Raw genomic sequence first — 10570 nt, forward strand, 5'->3', positions numbered from 1 at the left:
GCGGCGCGGACCCTGCCTATGGTTACGCGCCCCCGCAGGGCCGCTACCAGGACCCCTACTACGGGGGGTACGGCGGCAGGAATGGCTCCGAAGCGCCCTACATGCCGCAGAGCTCCTGGAAGGCTGAGCCGGCGTATCCTGCAAGTAATGCCATGGGTCAGGCTCCCCCTGGGCTCTACCAGCCACCGGGCACGAAAAAGACCTACATCACTGACCCGGTGATGGCCCCGCAGCCACCCACCCTGCAGCAGAAGGTAGGAGATGTGGGCATTTCTGGGAGAGCCACATGGCTGAACATGGCCTGGGACAGTCCCTGAAAGGTGGCAGGGGGTTAAATGGTGCTATCAGGGGTGTGGGGCAGGTCTCCCTACATATGACTTCTTAAAAGCTGGAAATAGGGAACTCTCCTCTGCTTTGAAAAGAGCCTCTGTGGGGGCTTAGAAAAACCATCGGCCTCAAAGGGTGAGATGCTGTCAAATGTGAAGGCATGATGTCAGCCCGCAGGAGGGAGGGAGGCTTTGTCCCTGTGACATGCTGCTGCCCAAGGAGCTCCCTGGCCATGCCTTTGTAAGGCATCGCCTTTTCTTCTGGGCACTCCCAAGATGAAGTAAGAGGTTGAGTGTGAGCTGCTTCGTGTGCCTGTGGACATCCCTGGTTCAACAATTCATGCTCCCTGTCCTCAGGCAGATTGGAGGTACACGAGAGGCTGGTTTTGATTGTGGTTCAGAGTGATTGCAGAGGTTGTCCTCTGGTTTGTCGCTGTTCAAAGATCACTTATCACTGAAACCACATGGAAATGAGTCCCCACAGAGCTCGGCTCTGGTTTTCCTCTCCGGTGTTGGTACACTGGGTGGCCCCCATCCACTTCAACCAGTGCCTGGACCTCACAAAGTGAAGTCAATTTGAAATAGGAAGTTAAGGTGGGTCTGCCTGGTTTCTCTACCCAAGCTAATCTTGGCTGGCTTTTGCCAATTCTGCTGGTGGCCATCTCTAATGTGGCTCTGGGAGGACAGAGGTGTTTTAGTTTTGTGGGGCCTGCATTGTATATGACGAGCTAAGGTTCCACCAAGGGTGAGGCAGGGAGGCAATGATGCCATTGCTGCCCAGGCCCATCCTGGCACGTCTGAGCACATCCGTGCTCTTGAGTTTTTGGGTGCTCACAGGGAAAGGGGAAGAAGTTTCTGATACATAACAGAAAGCCTGTCCCTTTGTCATTTCCTTCTCTAACAGCACACAGATGGTCTTCCCTGAATTCTGGGTTTCCTGACAGTGGGAACTTTGGAAGACAAAGATGCTTCTTGAGGCAGTTTAGAGAGGGCAAGAAATTACAGAAGTCCTTGAAATATTATCTGCCAGCAGCTAAGAAACTGCTTTTTCTCTTTTCTTCCCCTTCCTTAACAAGAAGCTTTGAAGCAGGGCACGGGGCAATAAACTCTCAGCTCTGCAGGTACTTGGAATAGCTTAGACTGGAAAGTAGTGAAAGACACAAAATTTGCACATAGCCTTAACTGATGTAAATTGTTGTGGTTCCAGTGGAGTCACTGAGGAAATGCTGAGGTACAGCAGATCCATATTTAGACTTTTATAGATACAAGTAGGCATATATATAAAAAATTTAAAAACTGTAGTTCAGTCAGCATCTCTATGGAAACGCAAATCATCTCAAACCACAAACAGCACAAGCCTGTTAGTCTCATTTGCATTACAAAGCTGGAGGAACAATTTAATTTAGCTCAAGTTTGGGGTTTCATGTATGCCTATATATATTTATATATACATGTTCGTGTGTGTGCACATGGCATTTGCAAATACACATGCAGAAATACTTCATAAATATCTCTATAAAAAATAATTTCACTTCTTCTGCAGAACAGACTATCATCTGCTTGATGGTAGATCCCTCCAGAAACTTGCTCTCTCTTCCAGCCTGCTAAATATCTCTTTTCTCACCTATTTCACTTTTGAGCTTACAAATTTTTTGTAACATATTGGTGTCAGGATTTGCCTTTAAAGCAGTGTTGTCCAGCCTTACCATGTGCTGTTCTCGTTCTCTTCCTTTGCAGAATAACTCATTCATAAAATCAACTTTGGGAATTTTTTTATTTAAAATGAAAAAAAAAAAAAAAGACCGTGTTATAGCCAGATGTCTGTTAGGGAGAACTGTCACTGTAATTTGACTTGGCTATCGTGTGAATTTTAACATCTTTTCCTACACACACACACACGCTTTTGCATTTTGTTGTGTTTTGCCTTTTCAAGGTTGGTTTGAAACCTTTCAGTTAAGGAAACAGAAAGGGTAAGAAGCATTAATACGTATCACATAAAATGTAAGATGACCTTTAGGAATTTTTCTTCTTGCAAGGGGATGATTTTAAAATATCAAACAATTTCTAAATGTATTTAGAAAAGTGCATTCTTAATCTTGAACACAGTTTGTGTGCAAATTATTAAGGATGTTGTAGCAAATCCATCTCAGATTAAAAGTTCATGGTCCTTAATTCTAACATATACCATGATCCATCACTGTGAGAGGTAAAGTTTTTCATTAAATTTGTTTCATGTTTTTAAAGGGTAAAAAAAAAAGGTTTATATTTGGCATTCTGGCTAGGAGGAGGTTCATGACACTGTGGCTCTGTGTTTTTAGTTGTGTACTAATCATGTTGAAGTCGCTGCTGATCCAAAATAAATCTGGATTGGTATGGGAACAGCAAATAATCTGTACTGGTTCTTAAAGCCTGCTGAATACAATGAGTTTTACTCACACACAATTCCACATTGCATTCTGTCCTTGGGCCACTTATGGAGTGAGAGTCATGCATGTGAAGCCTCTAGGCATTTTAGTCTTTTGCAGTACGCTGTCTAGCATTAGTGCCCAAGTCCCAGTTAGGAAATGATCTGGTGGAATGCATGTCCTCATTTAAACCTTCATGTGCTTCAACAGCCAACAAACCTCAGGATGGTGGGTGGTGGGGACTTCTGTAGGAGTAGCAGCAGAGTTCTCATGAGACCATCACAGAAGCATATGACACAGTTGGCTCCTCTCATGCTCGTGCTGTGCCCGCTCAGAGCAAGTCAAAATCTGAAGCCTCTCTCTTAACTTCTCCTCTCCCAAGGGGCAGAGGGCACAAGACCAGGGTGGCTCATTAGGTACCCTCGTTTCTGGCACCAAGATGTCCACTGTAGACATATGACAAAGCCAGTTTCTGACAGGGAGTATTCCCAGAACTTTTCCCTGTGGCCAAAGCAGGGTCGATAAACTCCCACCACTGACCAGCTCTGCTATCACTAAATGTTTCTGTGCTGGACTGGTTAAGACGCTGAAAACCCTTGTTGAGTTCTCGTATCTTCAGATTGGTCTAGGTCCTTTCACTGTTTTGGTCATGTTTGAGCATTTTTGAGACACTATCACATCTCCCAAGTGGATTTGTGGACCTTTCAGGTACCTCATGTACCTCCTGGTGTATTTGAGGGGTGGCTCTGGGAGGTTTGTTCTTCCTAGATCTCAGATCCCAGCTATTCTCCTAATTCTACTCACAGGCTTTGGGAGCCACATTCCTTCCTGAAGGGATCTGCATGTTTTCAACATCCCGGCTGGGTACCACTGAAGCCATTTGAGACAGCTTTGTGGCTCTGGTCCAGAATGGTGGAAATCTTAACAAAAACATTGATCTCTTGAGAGCGATTTACCAGTTTGGTGAGGACAGAAGTGTCTTGCAGCTCTGATTTAGTACAGCATCCAAATCCATGTTCCTTTGCTGCAGATTTGCTGGAAGAAGAAAGGGAGCAATGTCTGTTCTCTCAGACACAGCACAGGTGCCTGAGTTCCTTAACCTGGTCAGCCCACACTAGCCATGGGTCCCAGTATCCCCATTCACACCTATAGAGGCATCAGTGCATATGGAGCATGGCCTCCTCTTCAGATAGCCCTTCAGTTTCGCAGCCTTTCCAGGTGAGCACCATGAAAAGTCGGGAAACAACTGTAAATTAGGAGAATTTCGTGAGGCAGCTCATGCTTGTGGCGTGGTTTAGATGGTGGTGGCCGCTCGTGACTAGCGGACTTCAGCCACCGCGTGGTTTCCGCACTGCTGGAGGTGGTTTCTTTGGTTTCTTTGCTGCCTGCTGCACCTAGTCCTGACACGGTCTCATGCAGCTTGCAGTGCCCAAAAGGGACTGTGATGGCTCTCTGTTTTCTCGTTTTACTCAGCTTTTGTCAGTTTTTCCACTGATTTAATACCTGTGATGGAGACATTCTCTTGGAATTTTCATCTTTGCCTCAGAAACATATGCTCACCAGTGCCCTTCGCTATGACTGATGCACTTCTCTTGTACTGGTTTAATAAAATTCATAGTCTGCCATCACTCACATAAAGGAGATACCTCCGGCACTTGCGTTTGAACTGAGACTAATTCTCTTGCTGTTTGCTATTAATTTAGCAACTAGAAATTTTTCCTTCTCTGAAGATGAATAAAATCAGTCTGCCAGATTCCCTCCTGCTGTCACAGGGATATATTCCTTCTTAGTGTTGCTTTTGACTTGTGGTGAAAGGCAGGCAGCTTGCTTTGCACTGCTTGCCTCCCCCAAAGTGTCTTCTCACCCAGAATTTTATGTCTTCACCCAAGTGTCTTCTTCACGAAAGTCACGTATCGAAAATTTTCAATGGATGGAACTTGGAGACAGTGTAAAATGATGATTGAAGTTGGTTTTCTGTCAGTGTGGGACAGTGGCTTCCCACAGTTTTAATATGCTAAAACAAAGCAAAACACAGTAAAATTAAAAAGGGTTATTGTAAATATTCTACTTTGGCATTTAATGAATTTAAAAAGACTGAAAGCTAATGTAAAATGAAATAGAAGGTGAAATTCTGAAATTCAGAGTTGAATCTGCGAGTTCAGTGTGACATTTCAAAATTTCCAGATGAATATGCAGTTCCTTTCTACCCTGAGAATAGCAACAAATGTCAAAATGTTGACATTCTTCACAAAACAGTAATTCAGAGTTCTAACCAGCACTAGCTGTATATCAGCTGCTGACTCTGTCATTGCTTCTGGGTGGATTAAATTAAATACTGTTGCTTCTCTTAAAATGAGGAGGAGGGGAAAGAAGGCAGTGGTGTCTTAACAATAAGATGAGAAGCTCAGAGTTAGGACTTGTACTGCTGTGGCATTGAGAATGATGTTTTCCTCTTCAAGTTATTATAAATCTCTGCATGAAAATCTTTGTGGGTTTTTTCAGGTGAATAGGTGCTGGCAAGAGATGCAAAGAAGTGTTTTCAGAATGGTGTCCTTATCCTGAGTGCAGGAATCTGACACGGTCTGGTTTATACCCTAAACTTTTGAAAGAGGCCAATTCTTGGCTTGAAATGTGTTTAACGTTTTCATTTGAGAACTTAACTCTTTGTTCTTTGTATTATATTTTTATTATTTAAGCACTCCATATACTAGCAGGAACCAGCTGATGACAGAGCAATTAATCAGTTTTTTCTCTTAGGAGTCATATATTTGAATTGTTTTCTTGAAATAATGAAACAAAGAGTTGCCAAACAATTACCTTGAAGTTAAAGATAACAGGGAGCCTGCAGTTACAGGAGCAAGTCAGGTCAGCATATACTGAAAAAGCAACTTAAATTTACAGCTTCAGGATGCAGCTTTTGCAGTTTTAGCCTTTAGTCAGCCACAATGGGTTAGAAATATAAGAGGAATAATTGAGAAAGAGGCTTTTGGCATAATACCTGGATGTTCTTTCTTGCTCCTTCTTAAAATAAGCTGAGGACAATGCCTCCACACATGATAAGGCATGGGGCAACCTTGAAGTTAATCAAGGGCTCTGTTTCTGTGCTGGTTAACTCTTGACAACCAAGTGTCTACCTTGAGAGATACTGCCAGACCGTGTTACAGGCTAACACAAGAATTTTGGGTCTGAGATCAAGAGATGCTTGAGTGTATACTTACATAGCATCAGAAGGGGAGGCTGGCTGGTTTCCAGGCAGTTGGGGCTTGCCTGAGCCCTGGGGCTGCCTGAGCTCAGGTCTCTACGGGGCAGCCTGGTCTGTAGCATGATGAGACAAGAATGCTTGGCCTTGCTACTGCTTTACAGCTTTCAGTACAGAAAGCAGCACCCATAAAAGTGAGTGCCACTTAATTAATTTGCAGGCAGGCTGTGGCTGTTCTGTGTGATGGTGCTGCTGATTACTGGAGGAGCTGATTCCTTCCATTTTAAAATACACTCGAGTCCAACCACATTGTAACTCTTTCAAAGCCAAAGCACCGGAGCGTGTGAGGAAGCTGTTCTTCTGTCAGATAACCTCTGTGTCATTGTCAAGTTTATTGCAACGTAGGCAGAACTTGAATGGGTAGAGAAACTTGTCCAAGGTTAGGCACAAATTGATTAGGAGAGTTGGGCAGAAAAAGGAGATGAGGAGCATCCTGGTGTCATTGGATGGCTCCTCTGTTTGAGGTGAGAAGGTCTCTGGCTGCCTCAGTTGGATGTGAAACGCTTATGACTTGATGGTAATGCCAGTGGTAAGTCACTATGCTCGCAACACAGTGACAGCATAGCTTTGGGTGATGTCTTATTTTGGCCATGTCATTTGGAGTGGATCTTTCTATATTTGGGTGATTTTCCCACTGACCTCTGTGAAGCATATTTGTGGTCTTAATCCAGTTTTTAATGGCGCATGTACAGATAAAATAGTAATGATTGGTTACTGAAGCACCACTTTGTGTAGGGGCTGTGCACAGCTTAAAATATGGTTCATTTTTCCATGGATAGGCATGGTTGTACACAGATAGGCTCTTGAGCCTAGTAGAATGAGCAGGCAAGTTAGAAAACTATCATGGTGCACAATGAGCAGTGCCAGCCATATAGAGTCCCACCAAAAATAGATATTCAGTTGTAAAGATTGCAACATAGTCTGTAATGACTGCTGGTATAATATTTGTTTCATCCAAGAGTAATGGTATGAAGTAGTTGCTAATATACGGTTACATTTACTGATCATAAATGTTCTTGTGTTAAACTAACTTTGGCCTCCACATAATGGGCTTCCTGTTAAGATTTACCTCTGAATAACTATAAAGAAACATAATATAGTAAATTTAATAGCAGCCTTTGGGGGGAAAAAAAAGTTAAAAAAAAAGAGAGAGGTTTCCTATCACAGGCTGAAAGAACTCCTGCAAGGCAAACAGAATCTGCAATTACACTGACAGTTTTTTTCCTAAATGAAAATAATAGTGAATTATAAAGCTGTAAAATTGTTTTCACAACAATATTTTGTTTTTATAACTCATACTATTTCACTTAGTAGCTGCCTGGCTCCAGAGCAAGTTACATAACATGATATTATGAGTATGATGCCTCAACTTTTTGTCTAGGGAATTAATTTAAGGGCTCTAAACTTTCCAGTCACATTTTCTTCTTTGTTCCAGACGCAGTGTATTCCCTCTGCTGGAAAAAATATCAGATGAACTACGTCTTGCTTGTAGCAGAGTAATATTTGTATGCCTCTTTATCCACACTAACAGGGCAGTGACTTAGTTTCACATGGCTCCTCAAAATAGTCCAGGTTGAAATGGGCCATCTAAAGTCAGCTACACAAAACAAATTAGAAGAGTGGAGCTGCTACGTGTTAGCTGATCAATGTAGCATTAGCAAGGATTTTCCACAGTGTGGTTTAGCACCAGCACAGACAGATGAATTTCTTACTGTCAGTATCACTCATCCTCCCAATTAAATATTTTTCTCAACAAAGAAAATTTTCTCAAATGAAATGGCTGTAACCTAACCTCACTTATTAGGATTAGTTTAGTCATCAGTAAAATGGAACCACACCTGAGCTATAGCACAGCAGATTAGCTATCATAATTTTCATCATGTTATTGCCTAGTTAGACTCTACCAACACCTGAAGGATGTATTTTTCAGGGGTTTCCTCCAGCTTTATGAGAGCTGGTTGTTCATTAAATGAATCCCCTTCTTTTCTGTTGTTGCTTCAATAGAGCTTAAAGTGCAAACTCACGCCTTTTCCATGGAGAAAAATGGCCTAAGTGGACAAGGAAGCTCCTGCTGTGTATATGCCACTGGTGGATTCTTTCTAGGCTGTCACCAGGAAGTCTGGTGGGTTTTATTTTGCAGTCCAAGTCAGCCAACAGAAGTCTCCATGAGGAAGTGCCCTGCAACATTTGTATTCTTGTAAACCTCAATTTCATGTGTATCTTGCAGACTTAAAATTTCAGGTCACAATTGTGTTTTCCTGATCTGATGATCAGCATCAGAAAGGTGCTCTGCATCTCATCTTCTCCAGCTTGTGTTATAAGGCTACTTTTCTGTTCCTTGCTGCATCAAAATCCTTTCCCTCGCCTATTATACAACACTTGCTTGTGACCTCTCTTTCCACAGGCTGCATCCCAAAAAGATGCTTTAGAAACACATCAATTCTTGCATGACCTCATTTGAATACATCAGTTAAAACTTTCTCCTGAACCTATTTTCTCAACTGCGTTTCCCCTCATCTAGATTTTTCACAACTTCTACATGTTTTTACATCATTTTCCCTGGGGCTTTTTGTCCTCCAAGGCTTAGGCTTAAAATTAGGCCTTTTGCTGCTGTAGAATTTCCAGATCACTGAGCAAGTGGTGGATGAGCCTTTCTAGTAGAATTTTCATTACAGAGAAACCATGCAGTTGTACTGCAGGCAAACATGGCCCTGTAGGTACCAGAGGGTGTTGGGAGTGCACGTGCTTGTGTTTGTTTCTTCGTGAGGTTGCTCACCAGTAAATGTGTCCGAATGTAGTTTTCAAATCTGAGTTCAGCTTCCCTCCCACCTTTCTGTACCATTTCACCATCAGGTCACCTTCTACTGAATGAATACAGAACAGGAATTAAAACCATATGTGTAATTAAAAGAAATTCAGCATAAATTTAAACAGCATGAAGATAAGAAAGGTAGAAGGATAAAGACAACTGGAAGCTCGGTTCTGTGTGACCTGCTTTTGAATAAACAACATTATATTCCACAGTCAATTATCCAAAAAGTACAATGTGTTCTGTTGCCAAAAAAAGGTTGTCAGATAGAAGTGGTTAGTCAAAAGGACACATGCACTGGAGTGAACATTAGTCTATTGTACCCAGTATAATATTATACAAACAGAGCTGGCTTGTTACTGGCTTTTTTATTTTTTTTTTTTTAATTTTTGACCACAGATGTGATTATGCAGCTTTTTAATATTACTTCATGAACATCTAATTGCAGGCTTCAGCAAGAGGTGCAGACATTGCTAGGGAAATCAAATAAGGTATGCTCTGTGCAGCCCAATAATAAGGCTTCCAATACAAAAGTGGAAAAACAAGTCATTAGTTACAACCATCGAACGGAAGAGGTCTAATGGGAGCCACAGGATAAACATTCCATTTTATTATGTCTTCGTTATATGTTTTGCAAGAATCTGTGGTTATAAATTAAAATTGCTTTTTGCAGCAGTGGCTGTAAAAAGTTCAAAATCTGTGAATGTACCTATTATTTTTATTTATATCACAGCAGGCTGCTAGCAAAATTAACTTTTTTCCCCCTCCTGTTTGTTAGTTAAAAGATGGAAAATGCATACAAATGCATATCTACAGGCAGCGCTCAAAATTGCCCCCCGCCCTTTTTTTTTTTTAAATTGAGATGGCATCAGTTTAAAGTAGGAGACAAAGGAGGGGAGGAAACCCAAACATCTCAGATAAAATTAACTTCCTCACCATTACACAAGTTGGTAGGGTCTGGTGTTTGTTTAGAAATTTAGATTAATGCTAGCGAAAACATCCGGACTGTACTTTAACAGATGAGACCAGGGCTTTGCTTGAGACCATGTCGCTGACAAAGCAGAAGAGTTTCCAGGGCTCTTCTCCAATTGAGCTGGCAGTCTTGGAGACCCTCATTACCAGCAAAAAAACCAGTATTAGAACAGGATTTTCCCATGCTGTCTTCTGTCTTCTGAGCTGCTGTGTGAGGGGATGTGTTCAACCTCTGACTCTGCCCCAGACTTTCTCTTGAACCTTCCAGCAAAACAGTTAATTTGTTTGTTTCTTAATTCAGCATTTGGAAGCCACTGCCCCAAGGTAACAGCCAGAGCAAGAGGTTTGTGGAATGGAAGTTTGTGGTGGCTGGAAACATCTGTTTCTCCTTTTAGAAAGGATACAAAGACATGCAGTCCTAAACCTTCATCACCCTCATCAACCCTTCTGCTTCCATTTAGGAGTTAATTGTTAACTGAGGCACCATAGGCAGCTTCTCCTCTGGAGGAGAGAGGCTATCCTGGACAGGAGATCTGTGGCTTTCACCATGCAAATCCCAACCATCAGCAAATTAGTTCTGATCCGTACTTCCCCTGATCTAGGAAACCCTGTTGTCAGAAGCTTAAATTCATTATGTGGGGCCTGCACGTCCAAGGGAGAAAAAACCAATTCTATGCAAATTAGAGAAGGCAAAAAACCCACTGCCCTAGAGACTTTTTTACCCTTTCACATTAGCATTCTCCATGGGCCATTGAGGAAGCAAGCCAAGGTGGTCTCACTTGTGCTGGGAATTCCTGCT

General features: G+C 42.3%; 1 protein-coding gene across 1 annotated transcript in view; it reads left to right on the top strand.

Moving 5' to 3' along the window:
* LPP (LIM domain containing preferred translocation partner in lipoma) overlaps positions 1-10570 on the top strand; it is a 313431-nt gene that overhangs the window by 183360 nt on the left and 119501 nt on the right. The window contains exon 8 of the mRNA XM_017726845.1: positions 3-254. Within this exon, the coding sequence (XP_017582334.1) occupies positions 3-254 (252 nt within the window). The remainder of the gene's footprint in view (positions 1-2; positions 255-10570) is intronic.

This window comes from Corvus brachyrhynchos, unplaced genomic scaffold, assembly GCF_000691975.1.
Source record: "Corvus brachyrhynchos isolate BGI_N302 unplaced genomic scaffold, ASM69197v1 scaffold162, whole genome shotgun sequence".
NCBI lineage: Eukaryota > Metazoa > Chordata > Aves > Passeriformes > Corvidae > Corvus > Corvus brachyrhynchos.